Source organism: Fusarium pseudograminearum, chromosome 2 (genome assembly GCF_000303195.2).
Source record: "Fusarium pseudograminearum CS3096 chromosome 2, whole genome shotgun sequence".
Classification (NCBI taxonomy): Eukaryota; Fungi; Ascomycota; class Sordariomycetes; order Hypocreales; family Nectriaceae; genus Fusarium; species Fusarium pseudograminearum.
This window is the reverse complement of record NC_031952.1, coordinates 1,169,971-1,190,022: the sequence shown is the minus strand read 5'-3', so window position 1 is coordinate 1,190,022 and position 20,052 is coordinate 1,169,971. Positions and strand designations below refer to the sequence as shown.

The following is a 20,052-nucleotide window of genomic DNA, read 5'->3' as shown; positions in this document are numbered from 1 at the left end:
CGCTGTGACACCAATACTCGCACAATGTTTACTAGATAAAACAATATACAAAAGAACCTTTTTAAGTCATCGAAACACATTGTGTCAATTAAACAAACAAGTTTCTGTTGTTCAACGGGTCGGTTTGTGTTACATCATGATCCCGTTCTTTCGGAGTCCGTGAAACCGAGACAACTTCTACCTTGCACTCCTCTGCCACTATCAGGGCGATCATGGCTCTTCTTAGCGTCAACCTTCGTGATGGAATCATCTTGACAGCGGTGATAACCATTCTGCTGTATGTTTGGGAAAAGAACACTGCAAAAATCACTCGCAATGGCGAGCCTCTCAGGTTTGTTACTCCTCACAGAGCCTACCCTACGCTCACACTATCAACCATCATCTCGATCAACGTAGTTAACCATCCAAACAGAAAACCACCAAACACACTCCCCCTCGTAGGAAACGGAATCATATTCCTTCAACCTCGCCAAAAGCTCTTTTCCTGGTTCCACCGCTGTGAGCGTCTCTACGGCTATGAAACCCTACACATCACCGTCCCCTCCCTCCCACCAGGTGTAATCGTCAACGATCCTCAAAACCTGGATTTCATATTCCGCAACGAAGGCGTCTTTGAAAAAGGCGAATTCTTCAAGCAGCGCTCTTGGGATCTCTTCGGCCATGGCATCATCAATGTCGACGGCGAGTTCTGGCGGCTGCAGCGCAAGGCGGGACTGCGGTTTCTTTCTGCAGCGGCTTTGAAGACGTTGACGAATGAGAAGTTGCCAAAGTACCTTGATCAAGCTATTAGTGTTTTAGAAGAAAAGACGGGCACTAAAGAAGTAGTGGATTTGCAAGCTGTGGTTCATGAGGTTACGACGCAGTTGATGGGACGTATGGCGTATAACATGGAAATGCACGCTGACGATGACTTCACCGTTGCTTTTGAACACGCTTCTGGAGGCACTGCCGAGAGGTTTCAGAATCCGTTATGGTTCGTTACTGAGATGTTTGCAGGAGCTCGAATGCGACGCTCAATTACGACTGTCAAAACCTACGGGAAGCGTATCGTCACAAGTGCCGTTGCAGATCGAAAGGAAGCAGAAGGAAAGACTCATTCGGACGCACCGGGAAGTCTTATACAATCCTTGCTCGATTCCATCGGTGACGAGACTCTTGTTGCAGATGCAGCGCTGAACTATCTCTCAGCTGGGAGAGACACTGTCGCGCAGGCTTTGACGTGGACGTTGTATCTTCTCATGAAGAATCCGCATGTGGCGACCAAGCTGCGTCAATCCGTTGAAAGTCTACGAGATGAAGACACCAGCACTAGAGACGACCCCGAGCTTCTTACGCCAGTACGACTACCATATGTTTTAGCCGTCTTTTACGAATCACTTCGTCTTCGACCTCCCATACCCTTTGAGATCAAGCAAGCCCAACAAGCAACTACTCTCCCGGACGGAACATTTCTTCCCGCCGGCGCTATCGTGGTGTGGTGTGCTTGGGCGATGGGACGTTCGCATACGACATGGGGTCCTGACGCAGATGATTTCCGTCCTGAGCGCTGGCTCACTACATCACTAGCTGGAGACGTGACCGTTGCTCAGCGTCCAGCAGCTGAGTTTCCCGTGTTCAATGGTGGACCGCGAGTATGTCTGGGGAAGAAGATGGCAGAGTTAGTCGCGGTACAGACATTGGCGAGATTAGTTCCCCTGTTTAAGTTTGAGCCTGCGTTTGAGGGTGAGAGAGTGAGCAAAAGTAGCTTGACTTTGCCTATGGAGGGAGGTTTGCCTGTGTATGTTCAGCATAAAACACCCTCATAGGGAAGAGAAGCATGACATACATATATATACAACTAAACTTTTCTTGACCCCTGGTATCGCTATGCTCTGAGTACGCCTAGTCAAAAGTAATCTTTGATCCCGCAAACGCCGCTGTCTTTTCCGCATCCTTGGCCTGCTTTCTTGCCGCCCAACTAGGATGTAGAACTCCTTCATCATCCTTCTTTGGTGGTGGCCTCTTCACCTCAGGCCTGCTCTCCGCGCCACCGCCCTGCTTAGCAGCAAGAGGGTTGCGAATGCCCTTCTTCCAGGGTGTTCGTGGGCCATCTCCAGCCTCCACGGCACCACGCTTGCCGTCCCAGCCAGCGTCGCGACCGCTTTCCCAGGCTGGCTTCTGCAAGTGCTTGGCCTTGTTACCGAATTTCTTCTCCCAGATGGCCTGTCGTTGTTTTTGGCCGAGACGCTTCTTGGCGGGCGCGACGTCAACGTCAGAAGCAGATTCAGAACCCGAGATGTAACCGCCCATGAGTGTAGGTAGGAATGTCGAGGCGCGGGGTCTGGCGGATTCTGATGCCTTTTCCTTGCTCTTCTTTTTCTTGGCTGGAGGTGGTGATGGGGATGCTGAGATGGAGAGTTTCTCTTCCTCGTCTGATTCCTCTTCTGATTCTGATCCGGAACCGAGACCGGGTGCTGCGTCTGAGCCACCGTCGGAAATATCGTCGAGGTTAACCTGCTCTTTACCCTTGAATTGCGCGTATCTCTCGTGGTTGAAATCATCTTCGTCCTCTGAACCCGAAGATCCACCTAGTAAATGATCGTATTTTGACAGCGCCTTTTCCTCGTCCGCTGCGTCCTCGCTATTAACATCCTCAGGTTCTTGGGGAGGATCATCATCATGATCAGAGAAACCCTCAAATTCTGATTCAGCTCCAGCCTCTTCCTCTTCCTTCTCGATCGATGCGCGCACGTCTTCCTTGACCTCTGGTTTGGGCTCCTCCTCTATCCTGTCGGACGGCTGCTCTTCCTTCTCTTCCTTCTTTGACTTTCGCACACGCTTCGCCTTTCCAGGTAGAGGGACGTTGAGGGCCTCGCAGAATGTGGTAATGGCGCGAGTGACGGATTGCTTGACGAGTTCGCGGTTGTACAGTCCGCTGGTGACATTGTGCAGAGCAGCTTGTTCTTCGGGTGTGAGTTCGGGCTTGGGAACGCCTGTGAGGATCTCTTGTGGGAGGTTGGGCGATGCGGCGAGGTCTTTGACTTTGAGAATCGAGGAGTACAAGTGAGCGCGAGCAGTTTGGTGAAGATCGAGCGACTATTAGACCCCCAAGTTAGAAAAATGCGTGTGCGATAAATGTGGACGATTGTTACCTTAAGAACAGTCACCTCTCGTTCCAATCTTTCCTTCTTGTCAGACTCGACTCCATCGTCGTGAAGTCTTTTGCTGTATCGCTGACGCTCTAGACCCTTTGCGGCTTTGAGTGCCTTGGAAACATCATTGCAATGCTTCTCGAGCTTCTCTCCCAGATTGGGTTCTCCGCGCTTTCGTTTGGGCATTGTTGGGTCTGTTTTATGGTGGTTGGCGATGGCTTCTGTTGTGTCGCAAAAAGTTCTATATCGGGGCTGCAACAAAACTTTCGAGTGCGCGAGATAAGACGATAACTGTACTGTCGCGTGGTGTCAGCAGAGTTAAGCACAGTGCGAAATAGATCACTAGCTCAATAACTGTTGCTTCACCCATATTCATATCGCGATGGTGGGGCACTTTAAATGTATGCGGGAGATCGACTGCACAAACTGGACCTTGCATATTATATTATTGTTAGCTGGGCAGTAAATATATAAATTGCTCACGGGCTGAATATTGGTATGGTATCGCCCTCGAAGATTTAACCGTTGAGCTCTCCATATCTAGAAATCAGGATAATTGTCAGCTACAGTAGCTATATGTGTATATTCAGTTATGTTATTGAGAAACATAAAATATAATGAAGCTCCCCCCAACCGTCATGGCAAACACGAAGAATTCTTTATAATTGAATCTCTATTTATGTGTCTCCGTCATGTCTTGAAGCCTTTAGCTTACACGTCTTCGGAGGCTGACCGAGACCAACTCTTCCAGAACATCAATGCTGCTCTTCTTAACATTGGGCTTCGATGCATTCTGATACGTCATTCATAGTTCAATCTATGTCGAGATACCCGCGGTAGTGTTCGGTAGTAGTATCTTAGTCTAGGCCTATCAATTTACATGGCTGACTTCTTGGCGGTGATTGAACTTCCGTGTAGTAGAGCGATATAAGTGAAGTGCATTCTCATCATAACCTCGGGTATAGATGATATCGCTCTGGAAGTATCTGTATCTAAAAATGGACTATGCTGTCACTATAAGGCGCAAATCAAGTAATCGAAATGTCCGAAATGTCAAGACCCTTGTTTTTCATGAAACTTTTTACGCACGTTGCTTGATCTCGTAATCCGAAAGGCTTCCCGTCCAACTCGGTTCGATGAGTTGCCGATTAGTTACCGTGGATAGAGTTGCAATACAAGCAACGATGTCAAACATCGATCAAATCAGTGAAATGTCGTTGGAGAGTGTGGATCTAGACTGCATGGATCGCTGACAAGGGAACAAAAAAAGAGTGCATTCTCGCAAGTCAAAGTCCGGAGACCCACCAGATAATTGGTGTTGAGCAATGCAAGACGGATTACTGGTATCGAATAATGTTTCGGTTAGGTTAGAGAGAGAGAGAGAAAAGGAAATACATATTTTTGTAGGGATAATTGGTGTTTTCGCATATCAAAACCCGGTTTATGCTACAACCAACCACTTACCAGCATGTAAGTTGTCTAGGACAAAACTCAAGGGATACGACGTTACAAAATTTACATCTCCGACCAACTAGACGAAACCCTTTTTAGATGAGGCATGATTCTTGGCATTGTTCGAGACGTGATGGATTACTAGGCATTACGGTCGAAACCGGGTGAGTTTTGGCGGAGAAATCTGGGGGCCTTGGTATCAACATATCATGAAGATGGAGTGCTCTTGGGGGACGAGATAGAGTAACCTGGTCAAGAATGGAGATGAGTTCCTACGATAGGAAAACTCTATGCAAAGCTATGAAGCGTTGATACCCGTGTCTTACCGTGTCATGGCGTAACGAATTGTGGTGAGTGTTGGTTTCAACCCCCAAATACTCTAAACGGCCATTGTCATGATGCCTCAACATGTATCCACCTGTCTGTTATCTATGCAAAAGGAACTACTCACCAATCTCCAGGGAAGATGCGCATGTGAAACCCAAGATACCGGTGAAGCCACGAAAGATTTTGAGACAGAAACATGTCTTGCCGGTCACTGTGAAAAACAAAATATCACGATTTTGGGGTCAATCATACAGGGCTGAACGTCTTTGGGGGTTGGGGTTCGTTCCATCATGAGAAAGCGATTCATGTCTCAACTCCAATTTTTTATTTCTTCTCTGTTGGAGACAATGACCAGACATTTGTTGAAGCCCCAACCCAATTCACATGCTTGTCCAGTATTACCCTGTGATAAGATAGGTCTAGCGGTCTGCTTATCGGTATTTATGAACGGAACAAGCTTCCTCGGGATCCTGCGCCGGACTTGTAAGAGCGCACATCATATACCCTGAGCCATGATGAAGTTTTCCTGATTCACACCTCGTCTTTCCTCTAGAGACACCACCAGGACAAGGTATCTTGGGTTGAGGCTCAGTTTCAGGGCCTAACGTGAACCCTTGTGGTTTGATAGGTGTAATTTCGCTGTTGAGCGTTTACAGCATGTTGCAGATTACGCTGGAAGAAACGGGCCGCTGTGAAGTGATAGGATATCTATTGTTGGGAAAGATGGACGTCAGAGACACTTCACATGTCAAGATGAATGCCCTGTGTCCAAGTCAACTGGTGTTACCTATGAGCGAATACTGTTGCATCTGCATAATTCTCGAGCAAGTTCAACAAAGTTGCACGTTCCTCGGATTATGTTCCACGGCATTATCGCAAGTGACGCGTTGAGAGTCTCATAACCGAGGATATTAGATATGGACGGACCAGTGTTGCGGCTTTAATTAGACAATAGCTACTACGTTAGACGCTCGGTGAAGAATAATATTCTCATTTGTTACGTATAGTCGTATATCCTTGTGTCATCTCAGGACTTCAATGTCCTAGTCTCAAACGACCCTTGTTTGGTTTCCGATGACGACCGGGGGTGAGACGGGAATGGGATTTAGACTAGCTGGGAATTAGGTGCAAGTTCTTGAGCAGTTTAGGCGTTGGGGGCTGTCATGGTATCACAAGTTTTCTGTGATTTTTATTGATGCTCGGTTTACAATGGATCGAGTGTATGCTAGACAACGGCATTGAAGTATATCAAGGCGTTTACTCGAGTCAACAGTTGATAGAGGCGAGATAGACTCTGTGGAGCTGCAAATCGGTAGCTGTAGTGGAGTCATGTTCGGTTCGGCAGTGTTAAGGCCTTTATGTATCCACCAACATCCACTGCGAGCCATACTGACGGTTCAGTTGTTGAGTATTATCTATTAGAGGGAGCACGAATCCAAGCAAGATCAATGTGCAATGTTACTGTCATCAAAAAGTGATATCCTGATATCAAGTCATGTCAACATCCAATATTGTTGATATCATCCTGCGTAGCCAATGAGATAGCTCCCGTTTATTACCGTCTGTTGCGTCATTGCTAGAGTTCATTGTCTGGCTCCAAGTAAGACGAAAGCCTAGACCTTGGCTACATGTGACTTGTCCTAAGGTACTTGATATCTCACGCCTGGCGTTGCTGCAGCTCCAACTCCAGCCATTGAGATGACGCTTAATTGCTTTCGGATAGGTAAACCAGCCCCTCATTGCCAGCATAAGCAGACCAAAGCTTAAGGTACAGGCAATTACGACAGCTTTGCAATCATCCAGGATGTATCAATTCGAGATGTATTTCAACAAATACTAGGATTCTATAATTAGTTATTCAACCGCTTTGCCAAATGCCACAGCTTTTTACTGCTACATCTCTGGCTACAGCTAACATGGAATGAGGGGTTGCCAATCCCGAGTTACACCAACGACATCACGTTGATTACCACTTGAATTGGCTAAGCAACGCGCTGGTAGCTTTTTCAGACTACGGCACCTTGATCATCATGTCATTAACCCGCTTCAATCATTGACGAAAACGCTCCTTCTTCCCCGCATTCTACACAAAAGCCGATAGCCCGCTGCACACTGTACTGCAAAGCTGAACGCGTCTTGTCCTTGTTCACTGTGCTACTGTACAACTTGGACGGACTGAACCTTGGTATGTGACGTTCTTTTGTGAGTGGCTCGGCGGGCGCCCTTCTCTTCCCTCTCTGGTCACTGGTGGAGGGTCGTCAGTGGTTGATATGACGCGCCGGCTTCACAACGCTGAGCTGGATCAACACCACAAGCAGGTCTCGTGCTCTTGATGTAGCAGTATCCGTAGAAATGGCATCTGTTTCGCCTTTCTCTCGGTCGTTCGGAGAGATTCCCCTCTTTCCTTGCATCTGAAAGAGGTATCAATAGCCCATCCTCTCGTGTCGCTTGCTTGCCTGCTGCTCTTTAATTCTGAGCTTCCCTCCCACATCCTGCTGCTCTTCCTTCCATCATTTGAACGTGACGCCGATCATAAAGCCTCTTTTTTGCCCTGCTACAGCACTCAACTGCGCTGGAACATTGTTGTTGAGACGCCCAAAGCTGTTTCCTTGAGATCCCAATATCAACACTTTCGAAAACTCCCTCTGCTCAACCATCAACAAGTGGCTTCGCGCCCTGTATTGGAGAGCTTCCGTTTCGTCTTTCAATCTCCATTGTAAGTTCTCTCCTCGGCAGTCGTCCTTGTTTCCTTCCTGTTTGTCGCTGTATCTAATCCTCGACGGCAATTAGTTGCGGAAGATATCCTCAAACCCCCAGGTATCAAACTCTTTCTTCTGCTTGTTCTTTGGTAAGCTCTTTTCTGATTCTGTTGATGCTCCATCTCCAGCTGCTGCAACGCCTAAGACATGGCGGGGAAGGCCCACTGTGCCTGTGCCGCGGGAGGGGACCCAGCAGCCCCAGCAGCGGGAATCTACCCCCGCCCCGTTCATGCCTGGCTCCTGTCATCTGCACACACACCCCGAGTCCATCTTCATACCCCCCAAGACAAGACTCAATGTCCCCCACGCCAAAGGCACTTCAGGTCCGGGCATCCATTTCCAAGCCAAGCTCAAGCTCAAGCGCTATGTCACTGGCCTGGCCTGGCTTTCGGATGTCTTCGGTTCCTGAAAGATGGCTGTAACCTGATGGTGTTGTCCTAGCCGTAGTCGGCCGGGATTGGTACTGTCCTGTATAAGCAGTCATGATATTATAAAGACCCAATCATGCCCACAACTTGCATCTGAACTTGAACTTACACCAGACCAGCCTCGAACACATTTGCCTCCCCATCCTCCTAGATAACAAGAATCGACCTAGTCTTGTTAGATCGACTTCTCTTCGAACCGAACTCACCTCCACATATCCATCATGAGCCAAACATTTAAGCAAGCAGCTGAATCAGCTCGCTCAAAGGCTCGAGGCGACTCGGCTGCCATTGCCAATGACCTTCTCCACACACCTCTCATGAGGGCCGCCCTCCCCTTCATCAACGGAGGTATCGCCGGCATGGTAGCCACCACAGTCATCCAGCCTGTCGACATGGTCAAGGTCCGCATCCAACTCGCTGGCGAGGGAACTGCCACTGGCCCCAAGCCCAGTCCCTTGGCTGTCACTCGACAGATCATCGCCAGCGGAAAGTTCCTTGACCTTTACACTGGTCTATCAGCAGGTCTTCTGCGCCAGGCCGTCTACACCACCGCCCGCTTGGGCATGTTCGACACATTGATGGGCAACCTGTCCGCCCGAGCAAAGACTGAAGGCCGAACAGTCGGTTTCAAGGAGAGAGCCACTGCCGGTCTTACCGCTGGTGGTATTGCTGCCATGATCGGTAACCCTGCTGATCTTGCTCTCATCCGAATGCAGAGTGATGGCCTCAAGCCCCTCGCCGAGCGAAAGAACTACAAGTCCGTCATTGATGCTCTCAGCAGTATCGCAAAGAGCGAAGGTGTCGGTGCTCTTTGGGCCGGTGCTGCTCCCACAGTGGCCCGCGCCATGGCTCTCAACTTTGGTCAGCTTGCCTTCTTCAGTGAGGCCAAGGTCCAACTCAAGAAGAACACCGATCTCTCTGCTCGAACTCAGACTCTCACTGCCAGTGCCGTTGCTGGTTTCTTCGCTTCCTTCTTCTCACTGCCCTTTGACTTTGTCAAGACACGTCTGCAAAAGCAGTCCAAGGGCCCCGACGGAAAGCTCCCCTACCGAAGCATGATCGACTGCTTCTCCAAGGTTGCCAAGCAGGAGGGTCTCGGCCGCTTCTACCGTGGTTTCGGCACATACTACATCCGCATCGCTCCTCACGCGTAAGTGTCCCCGTTGGTTCCGAATATCGTTGAACATTCCGCTAACTTGGCTTGCAGTATGGTGACACTAATCGTTGCTGATTACCTTGGCTTCATCACCAAATAATCGAATAGATTAATGAGAAAGAATAATCGGTCGGACGGATAGATTCGACATCAAGGCGTTATTTGGCGGGACATGTAACTGGGTATACTTTTTGGATAGGAGCTGCAGGATACCATTGCTGCTATCATTTGGAATTTTCTTATGTTTTTATGAAGCAATTTATGAGATATTGGACATATAAAGAACAACTTGTTAAAAAGAAAGTTTGTGTGAGTGATGTTTGTTGTGAAGATTGAACAGTAAATTTGCTCATGCAAGGTGTAGCTTCCTTTCCTCCGCGAGCTGACTAAATAAGGAACCGGAGAACTGGAAGATTGAAGGCGGCTATGCACCCCATTTTAATGGTTAATGGAGCTCTAGGAGTTAAATTCAGTTACTCTCCATGACTGTAAAATTAACTGTGTTAACAGTCTTATCTCCTGAATCTTGAAAGTCTACAGAGTACATGGAGCTCTTCCCAGATGGAGTGGGTACTGCCTAGACCCTCATATACAGAATTTTGCTTGACCCTTGTCAACAATAAAAGCCGTCATCGTATAGGGGTCAGTACACCAGTTTGTGGTTTCATTCGAATCACTGGAAACGCAAGTTCGAGTCTTGCTGACGGCAAATGACTTTATCTTTTGTTATTTTTGCTGGAAGCAGTAGATGAGTTTGGAGGGTTGATTTTGGTTGGTGATTTTGAGTGCTGACAGACAGGACCCCTCCATGAAAAAAGTTGACATGTGGTGGGGGTGGGCAGGACACCTGGATTCGGATGATGATTGTGCCTGGATGTTATTCTATTGGCTCTTTGTTCTTTTGTTGGTTGCAAAAGATCAAACAAAGCATTTTATCTATAAAAATAAATAGACAGTAATAATTGACTTGTAGATATGGATACAAACTCAATTGCACATCGCTTGACTGACTTTACTGTTCCAGAAACCGAGAATAGCGTCTTTAGCCAAAATTACGTACGGAACAAATGCAAAGAAACAATGAAACGGCGGCATTGGTAATAATCCATATCAGATGTAAGAGGACCCCATCTTCCTTTGCTGTTCCGATTCTTGGAATAGAAGCATCAACATGCTCTTCGTAGACGTCTAGTCGAAGCAGTCCCACATCGTTATATATTCACTTCTGTCACTATTGACTTGATGATAGCTTCTTTTGCTAGCAAACTTGAGTGAGAGGATTCTTCCGCTGTTTATGTCAATCCAGTTTATGCACAGTGCCTCTTAATCAGAGACCATAACGTTGATATTTATGAACTCCGTTTTGGTTGTGATAGCATCCGCAAACAGTATCTGACGTATACTAAATACGAGATAGTGAGTAATGATACAACGGACTTCTACCAGGATCAGACGACGGATGGTATACCCGATACTAATCATCTCTGTAATTTAGCACGCGCAATTCATGAGGCCTGCTATGTATTACTAGGCAATCAGTGACAAAGAAACGTGCACCCAGCTCTTTGAGCAGGAAAAGACATGGGAATTGTAAGACTGTACGGCAGAAAAAACAACATCTGGCTGTTCATGGGATGGGTCCCCACGCCTTGCCTTGTGGCTTCAGGGCGCTGTAGCGGGTGCAAGGCGTGGAGCATTATGCGGATGAGAAATTTCTTGTTTATGGGCTCTCTGGTAAGGAAACTCTGATTGATATTACTCCCTGCCCTAAATGCTATTACCCTGTCTAACCGAAAGACGTGAGCCGTCCAGTATATAAGTAAGGATGGTCGGATAAGCTGGAAGGAGAGGATGTTGTTCGCGTGGAGAATGACGATGAGATAGCTCGGGAAACTGAGGGCCACCGCCGAACCTGTTGTTTCGACGAGCTGGCTGAACCCGCTATAGCGCCTACTCGCCAATGCTGAAGCAGCGCGCAGGCACTCTTCGAAGACCGCTCTATCAAAAAGTGTTTTGGTGTAAATACCGCCATCAACTGACACTGCTGAGCGTTTGATGTCCCCTCAGACTCCCATCGGCCTGACGAAGTCTAATTCGGAAATCGAGCAGAAAAAACAGTCAAGGTCAATTGAGACTGATTCTAATCATAGACAGCGCCATGATGATACCGGACTTCGACTCACAGCAACCGTCCTTAGCTCGACGGGCGTCACCCTGATCAGTCCCGAGGAGAGCAAGAGGGCAGAACCGAAGAGAGGTACAAGACTCTTCTCATCGCCCTCCCTCTCTATTGGAGCTATTGTTGCACCTATACCCGTCCCCTTGAACCATGCGGGCGGTCTAGGCCAAAAGATCGACAATGGACGAAGATACTAGTCGGATTCATAGAACACCAACACGTCTGGAGATAGTTTTATAGAGCAATGGCTCCTCAGACCTCAGGGTGATACGGAGCCTATTTTCTGATGACCATCCTGGCAGTTATCTGGGTCTGCACAGTATTCACTCCGAGGATACATCGATGTCTTAAATCAGCTGCATGGAAGTCTGTGTTCGTAGAGGTGAGATCTACATTGAAGGGATGTCCAGTCGTTCGCAACACACCAACTTTCCACAACACAACAGAAAAATGCAAAAATGATGAGTGCATATTTCAGTTTCTTCAAAAAGGTGAAATTGCAATTAAATACCAAAAGTTAAAGGTTTGCCGTCAGCAAGACTCGAACTTGCGTTTCCAGTGCTTCGTAGAGCCACAAACTGGTGTACTGACCCCTATACGATGACGGCTTATTAATGGTGATTGACAGCGGATTTATTACAGCTCATATACCCCAAGCCAGACCTACTACCCTGCAGTGAAACTCAACCACTTGGATATTTTTCTTTTTCACACTTGCACAAGACACAATTGGTTTGATATGTTAATTTGTTATTGATTATGAATTCCAATCTCCTTTTTTCCCCATAAAAGCTCCCAATCTAAACTGCCCATTCTATTAAAAAGGAAAAAGCAATGCCCTGAAATGCTAACCCGCATCATTTAACTCCCTAATCTATTTCAATAATGGAATGCATGGATCATATCCATGGTCCAGGCCAAGAACCTCTGTTTGAAGCATCATCCCAGACTACCTCCAGTTTCTTGACTGCAAAGTCTTCCACTGAGGTTGTTTTTTCTTCGTGGTCTCTGAGAATTACGTCGATAAACGACCAACTTGCTTCAAACAACCGTCGTTGCGTCGCAAGTGTTTTCCTCATTTGTGTAGCCATTGCCTCACCAGCTTCGATGGGGCCTCTAGCCTTACATTCCCACTCGTTCAGCACACGCTCACATTGTGAGCCGTGAAAAGCATTGTGAACCTCCCTACGAAAATGAATATCGTCAAGGAGGTTGGCCAGTTGAGCCTCTAGTGTGACAATGAGACGACCTACATGTAGGAGATTGTTGACGTCTTCGTCGAGGTGCGGTGAAATTGTTTCCATGTGTGGCACACCCTTTGGGAAGAGAGCGTCAATTACATCTACAACCTCAATCCAGCTCTCAGGTTCCTCCAGAGGAGTGGGAAGGCTCCAGATAGAACTGGTGGTAGTCTTCCAGATGTTTCGCGATCGAGGACGCGCCTGGTTATATCGGTGGAGCTCGGTGACATGGTTGCATGTGTGGACATCGGGACACCACTCCATTTTGGCAGTCTTCATACAGCAGCCATGGTCATCGCACTGAAGCCAAGGACGAGCAAGATGCTCGTTGATGCAGGTGCATGACATGGTCTCTGCAAAGGGATCAGTGTAGATTGTGGCTCCGCTGGAGATGACGGGGCGCATGTCGCAGCGCATTGTGTGAGTAACTACTCGATAGCACATGATGGCGGTGTTTTGTGTTGTTGTATTGTTGTTGTGATACTTGGTTGATAGCTTAGCTTTCGTTAATGATTTAGTTGTGTCAGTAATGTCGAAAAGTTGGATCAAGTTTCAGACGGCATTTCTGGGAGTATGACTGTGAGTAGGATATATACTTGATACAAATTTGTTGAACAGAACCGCATCTGAATGGTGTTCCGCAGGGTCTTTGTTTCTGCATTTTGGACAAGATATTTGTAAGTGAAGACTGGGTGAACAAGAGAATTGACCAGACAAAGGTTGAGACGTTGTTCACTGGCGCTCAATGTGTTTAACGTTGAACAAAGATATCACTTGTATCTAGCATTGTGGTTGATCTCACAGTCTTTGAGAACAACATATTGCATTACTGTGTTCTCGATTTGTTTGCCTGGACCTTTATGAGTTTACTCTATTCGATACTCTCTGGCTCATGGCTAGGCGCGACGTTGTTAGGAGCAACGACAAAGAAAGTCATGGAACAAGCATACGAACTACAGCTCCATAGAGGGCGCAAACAACTAGATTGTTAATCGAAAAGTCAGATGAAATGTTTGGTATGCCCGCCTAGTTACTCTACTACCTCTGCCTTATGGTTTGGTATTGGGACTAATACGAAGAACGGTTCCCCACTTAGTTTACGGGAATCGGCAGCGGTAATAAGTTTAAGGACCGGTACCGTAGTTACGGAATTTTGCACGACTTCTCTCAACACAACGTGATACACAAAATTGTATATGGACCGGGCGACGTTGTAATTTGACGCAACGCGCAATGTGTATTGAGGCTGTGCAAATCTTGAGGTTATCTTACCGACAGCTTGGCAACGCCAAGGTCAAATAGGTACACATCATTCACCAATTCCAAAGCCGTAAAACCGCCAAGGGTGGACGCGACGCTACAAGGGTTGGCGCGCTGGGCTGACGCTGTCATCGGCATGATTTTTAGCCCGAATTCCCGACATTGAATTCGTTTCATTATGTTGGTGGTTAGTTCTGTCATGCGATCAAATGCTCATTGGATGGCAAAATGTTGGTTTAGTGCTTTCTACGGGAATGACATTGTCGGGCATTGCTCCGTATGCGTATTAAAAAAGGAAGAATCATAGATATTTGAACAGGAGGCGGCTCAAAACTTATATGCGGGTCACGTATGTACGACACAGCCGAGGGAGACCCAGAGTGGGCAAATAAACCCCGTACTCCGCTTCAACTTCAACTGTAGAGCCCAAGGGGTGAGATATTGGACCATGTTTTTATCGCATTCGGTCTTGTTGCAATTGTCGTACTCCGTATTCCCCAAACTCAATCCAGCGGTTACATGATAGGTTAATCAGACGTGTCGTTGCAATTAAGATCCCGCCACAAGCTTTAGATCGAAGCCGAGCAGGGGTTACTCGGATGTCTCAACGCCTCCCTCCCCCTAACATATCGCCTAATGCACCAAATTCGATCAAGGGGAAGGCAGAATTCCTCAGTTAGCGGCGCAGATGGATAATAATCAAGTTGACTGAGTAGGCATAATAAAATACCTAAGCACGCGTAGACCCTTACGACGTTTGGACTTAACAGAGCGAACACTCATCGGTTTAAATGAGACTAACTTTCCCTTCTAAAAGTCCCGGTCGTACTTATCAAAACAACGCCTAAAACTTCAACTCCACTGTTCCTTCCACTAACCAGGTACTCCCTGTGGGCCCACGACGCAACCGAGCCACTCCAAGCATTACTTCGCCGACTCCAGCATCCTTTAAACTTCTTTCTTACAAACAAGCATCTTACATGTTACTCTACGTACAATATCTCTATTAATCGATACCCCTCCTTCGTGCACTCGTGGCCTCTGCCACTCTGCATTGAATCATCATGGCCTTCATCAAACAGGTCGGCACCCTCATGGGGAAGAACTTCCGCATTCTTCTCTTCCGTCACCTGGCACTATGTATTTGGATGGCCTTCATCTTGCCAATCTTTCTCGCTGCCTTGTTTAGTTTTACCAAAAACCTACTTGTCCCTCCCGCTAAGTTCGGAATTGGCAATGTCGCTCCCTTGATGCCTCTCGACGAGGCCATTACAAAGGCAACCAACAACGGTCGTGAGAAATTAGTGCTCGTCAGCAATGGCAACAACGATACAGACGTCAACCGCGTATTCAGTTCCGTGAAATCCAAGTTCGAAGATGCTGCGAAATCTGCTGAAGTCGACTTTGAGGTTGTCTTCGTTGACAATGAGGACGAATTAACCAACAACTGCCCAAGCAATCTGAGAGGTGTCTCGAGATGTTTTGGCGCTATCGTTATGGAGTCGTCCTCCCAAGGCATCTGGAACTACACCATTCGTGCCGACGGAGCTTTCGAATACGCCCCTGCAAAGTTCCGTGTAGACAAGGCCAATGATCAACAAATCTACATCATGCCGCTTCAGCATGCCGTTGACCAAGCCATTACCCGACTCAACAACTCAGATAGCACGACCTTGGACGACATCTCTGAATATCCCTTCACCAGCATGACACCGGAAGAGAGAGACAGAGAGATTAGAAGACGGTTCCAAAAGGCGATCATGGGCTGGATGGGTGTGGCATTTTTGGGCACTGTTGTTTGGGTCACCTACCACCTCACTGGTTTCATCGCCACAGAGCGCGAAAGTGGAATGTCTACTCTGATCGATGCCATGATGCCAGTTCGGAAACCCTGGCTTGCTATGGTGGCAAGAATCATTGCTCACCACCTTTCGTTCTCCCTCATCTACCTTCCAGCTTGGGTTATTGGCTCTGTCATTGTCCGCGGAGGTGTCTTCGCCAAAACTAGTATGGCTATCGTTCTCGTCTTTCACGTCACTACAGGTCTCGCCTTTTCTTCTATATCCCTGCTATTTGCATCGATCTTCAAAAAGGCCCAGCTCAGTGGTATTACTGCCATCTTGGTAGTTGCAATCCTTGGCATTGTTTCGCAGGTACTTACCTCTCCTGGAACGGTTCCTGTTACTGTACTGTCGTTGTTGTTCACTCCATCTGCGTTCGTTTTCTTCATCGCCGACATGGCTCGTTTCGAAGAGATCGAAAGACCAACCAACCTCTTCGAATCGGCTCCAAACAGCCCTTCGGCTCTTCCAGGCATTGTCCTCTGGGTATTCCTAATTATCCAGATTTTTGCTTATCCGTTGATCGGAGCCTTTATCGAGCACGCTCTGTTCAGCAACGATACTCCAGGCCGCAAGATTCTCGTGAACCAGTCCGACGTTGATGGAATGGGTAGCAACGCTGTTCAACTGCGACAGTTCTCGAAGACGTACAACCCGAATTTCTTTTCGAGACTTTTCCGCCGGGGCGCCAACAAGAAACAACCTGTTCATGCTGTCAGTGAACTGGATCTTAATATTGGTAAAGGCCAAATCATCGCCCTTCTCGGTGCCAACGGAAGTGGAAAGAGTACAACACTCGATGCCATCTCGGGCATGAACAAGTTGACGAGTGGATCGATCGAAATAGATGGCCGGGGCGGTCTTGGAATAGCCCCCCAGAAGAATGTGATTTGGGATGATTTGACGGTAGAAGAGCACATTCGCATTTTTAACCACCTCAAGGCACCAAACGACAGAGCTGACGCTCACCAAATCGAAGAACTTATCAGATCCATCGATCTTTACGCCAAGCGAAATGCTTTTGCCAAGACACTATCGGGTGGACAGAAACGAAAGCTCCAACTCGGACTCATGTTGACCGGTGGCAGTGCTGTATGCTGTGTTGACGAAGTCAGTAGTGGCATTGATCCCCTGTCCAGAAGAAAACTCTGGGATATTATTTTGGCCGAACGTGGAAGGCGTACCATGATCTTGACTACTCACTTCCTGGACGAAGCTGATCTTCTTGCCGACTATATCGCCATCTTGTCCAAGGGCACTCTACGCGCCGAAGGCTCTTCCGTAGAGCTAAAGGATAGAATGGGCGGTGGGTATCGGGTTCATGTTCCCAAGGATATCGGTGTTCGTCAAACTCCTGATGTCGACGGGGTTGTGAAGAAGGATGCATTTGATCTTATCACATACACCGCCCCATCATCGCAACTTGCTGCTGTTGTCATCAAGAACCTTGAGGCTGCTGGCGTGGGCGAGTATCGGTTCTCGGGTCCAACAATTGAAGATGTTTTCCTCCAGGTTGCCGAAGAGATCAAAGATGAAGAAGCTTTCCGTAATAACAACCAAGCTCTATCTGTACCCTCAACCGAGAAAATGTCATCAAAGGAGAACAGCATCGAGAAGCCAGGGCTGGAGCTTACGAACGGACAACGCATTGGATATGCAAAGCAGGCTATGATCCTCTTCCGCAAACGCTTAACGATTCTCAAGCGAAATCGAATCTTGTACTTGTTCGCCTTTCTTCTACCCATATTTGCCGCCGGGTTAACGGCAATCTTTGTTATGGACGAGACCACACCCAGCTGTCAACCGGCAGACCAAGCCTCGCGAACCACTTCTCGACAAGACATTTTCAGCCAACGTGAAGCTGGAGAGCAAATATACTTCCTGACGGGACCGACTGAGAAGTTTATCGCGTCTGGATTCAGTAACCTCAGCTCCGCTTTATTTCCTGGTATTCCTGAAGACAACGTTATCAAGGTTGATACTTTCCAGGAGTTTAAAGACAGCATTGCCAGTGGCCGGAAGATAATCACTACTGGTTTCTGGCTTGGAGATGACAAGCAAGGTCCTACCTTTGCTTGGGTTGCTAATCTCTTCATCTCCAGCCCCATACAAGCACAGCAGATCTTGGATGTATTATTGACCAAGACGATAATCTCCACAACATGGAGCAACCTGGAAATTCCTATCAGCCCCTCAACTGGTGACTCACTCCAGATGATCGTGTACATGTCGATTGCGCTTTCGGTCTACCCAGCCTTCTTCGCCCTGTATCCAAGCAATGAACGACGAAAGTATGTCCGTGGTCTTCAATATTCAAACGGTGTTCGGCCATTCCCGCTTTGGATCGCATACCTTCTGTTCGATCTCATCATAGTCTTTCTTGCCACAAGTATTGCAGCAGCAATTTGGGTTGGCGTGTCCGACATTTGGTTCCACCTAGGATACGTTTTTCTCATCCTATTCCTCTACGGAATAGCCTCGACACTTTTCGCATACATCGTTTCACTGTTCACCTCAACCCAATTGGGGACGTTCGCCTGGGCTGCGGCGAGTCAGACCCTTGTCTTTGTTGTGTACATCGTCGCATACATGTCTGTTTTGACGTATACGCCTGTAACCAAAGTTGACAGTACTCTGCGTCTTGTCACCTTTCTCATCTCTGCGTTTGCGCCTATCGGCTCAGCATTGAAGGCTTTATTTATTGCCACGAACCTCTTCTCTACGGCCTGCGACGATACCGAGCTGACAGCCAATCCAAGCGGTATTCTCTACTATGGTGGACCTATTCTGTACCTTATTCTTCAATCGATCATTTTCTTCGGCCTCTTGATTTGGCTCGATACAGGATCAGCCGGAGCCTCGATCAGAGGTCTGCTCCATGGAAAAAAGAAAGACACCGACTCAGACGAGGAACAAATCGACGAAGATATCATCAGCGAGCGCAACAAGGTCACCAAAAATGCAGAGAATGAGCACGGCCTTCGAGTTATGCATCTTACGAAGAGCTTCCGGAACAACACAGCCGTGGACAATGTCACTTTCGGTATCCGGCGTGGTGAAGTGTTTGCACTTCTTGGACCCAACGGTGCTGGAAAGTCGACCACAATATCCCTTATTCGCGGTGACATCAAACCTGATCGAAATGGTGGTGACGTGTTGGTGGAGGACATCTCAGTCAACAAAAACCTTGCTGCTGCTCGTGCTAACTTGGGTGTGTGCCCTCAATTTGATGCTATGGACCAGATGACAGTGCGTGAACACCTCGAATTCTATGCCAAGGTCAGAGGTATCGAGGAAGTTGAGCACAACGTGAGGGCAGTTATGCAAGCAGTGGGACTCGAGTCTTTTGCTACCCGAATGGCGCATGCTTTGTCAGGAGGAAACAAACGAAAACTAAGTCTCGGCATTGCTTTGATGGGCAATCCTACAGTCGTACTGCTCGACGAACCTTCTTCTGGTTTGGACGCAGCCTCCAAGCGTGTCATGTGGAAGACTCTGGAAGCCACCGTCCCTGGAAGATCGATTCTCCTCACAACGCACAGCATGGAAGAGGCTGATGCACTTGCGGGTCGGGCTGGTATTCTTGCACGAAGAATGCTTGCACTCGGAACGCCAGATAATCTGCGCCATCGGTTTGGCGACGCTTTGCACATTCACTTAGTCTCGAGCACTGCTCCACGCACAAGTGATGAAGAGATGGCACGAATCACGGACTGGATCCGCCAAACCTTGCCATCTGCTGATGTTGATGAAAAGACATACCACGGCCAAATACGATTTTCGGTCCGTGCTGGTCAAGTCCTTGCAGCAACATCGGGCCGTAGCGAGGAAGAGATCACAAGCAAGGATGCGGATCTCAGCCAGAGCGCTATTGGACATCTGGTAGTGTTGCTGGAGGAAAACAAGCAGAAACTAGGTGTTGGCCATTATAGCGTTAGTCCGACGACGTTGGATCAAGTTTTCCTCAGTATCGTGGGGCAACATAACGTCAAGGAAGAAAACTCGGAAGAAAAGACGGTCAGTATTTGGAGAAAGATATGGATGTTTGGGAGATCGTAGGTGTATCCCACTATTGTCCTAATCCTGGGTATGATGGTGTTATTGAATATCAGATACGTGGTGCGTGCTTTTCTTGAGTGGAGGCATGCAACCTGATTGAATAGGTTTACTTGTTCTCGTCAGTGTTCGGTATTGTTAAATAAAGAATATGACTATAACCAAGCTGTTTCACATTATATCTAAGAGTATTGAGAGCATGCTAAAGGAGTAAGGCGATGT

General features: G+C 47.7%; 5 protein-coding genes across 5 annotated transcripts; 3 read left to right on the top strand and 2 right to left on the bottom strand.

Annotated features, from left to right (window-relative positions):
* Positions 1-212: 212 nt before the first annotated feature.
* On the top strand, positions 213-1,805 carry FPSE_08993 (uncharacterized protein; the record flags this gene model as incomplete). Its single annotated transcript, XM_009262110.1, has 1 exon — positions 213-1,805. One exon carries the CDS (start codon positions 213-215, stop codon positions 1,803-1,805), a length of 1,593 nt encoding a protein of 530 aa, XP_009260385.1.
* A 76-nt stretch (positions 1,806-1,881) lies between these two features.
* On the bottom strand, positions 1,882-3,317 carry FPSE_08992 (uncharacterized protein; the record flags this gene model as incomplete). Its single annotated transcript, XM_009262109.1, has 2 exons — positions 1,882-3,075; positions 3,132-3,317. The coding sequence occupies 2 exons, from the start codon at positions 3,315-3,317 to the stop codon at positions 1,882-1,884; spliced, it is 1,380 nt and encodes a 459-aa protein (XP_009260384.1).
* A 5,001-nt stretch (positions 3,318-8,318) lies between these two features.
* FPSE_08991 (uncharacterized protein) lies at positions 8,319-9,353 on the top strand (the record flags this gene model as incomplete). Its single annotated transcript, XM_009262108.1, has 2 exons — positions 8,319-9,247; positions 9,305-9,353. The coding sequence occupies 2 exons, from the start codon at positions 8,319-8,321 to the stop codon at positions 9,351-9,353; spliced, it is 978 nt and encodes a 325-aa protein (XP_009260383.1).
* A 2,978-nt stretch (positions 9,354-12,331) lies between these two features.
* On the bottom strand, positions 12,332-13,117 carry FPSE_08990 (uncharacterized protein; the record flags this gene model as incomplete). The annotated part of the gene is made up of 1 exon (XM_009262107.1): positions 12,332-13,117. One exon carries the CDS (start codon positions 13,115-13,117, stop codon positions 12,332-12,334), a length of 786 nt encoding a protein of 261 aa, XP_009260382.1.
* A 1,880-nt stretch (positions 13,118-14,997) lies between these two features.
* Positions 14,998-19,833, top strand: FPSE_08989 (uncharacterized protein; the record flags this gene model as incomplete). The annotated part of the gene is made up of 1 exon (XM_009262106.1): positions 14,998-19,833. One exon carries the CDS (start codon positions 14,998-15,000, stop codon positions 19,831-19,833), a length of 4,836 nt encoding a protein of 1,611 aa, XP_009260381.1.
* Positions 19,834-20,052: the final 219 nt, after the last annotated feature.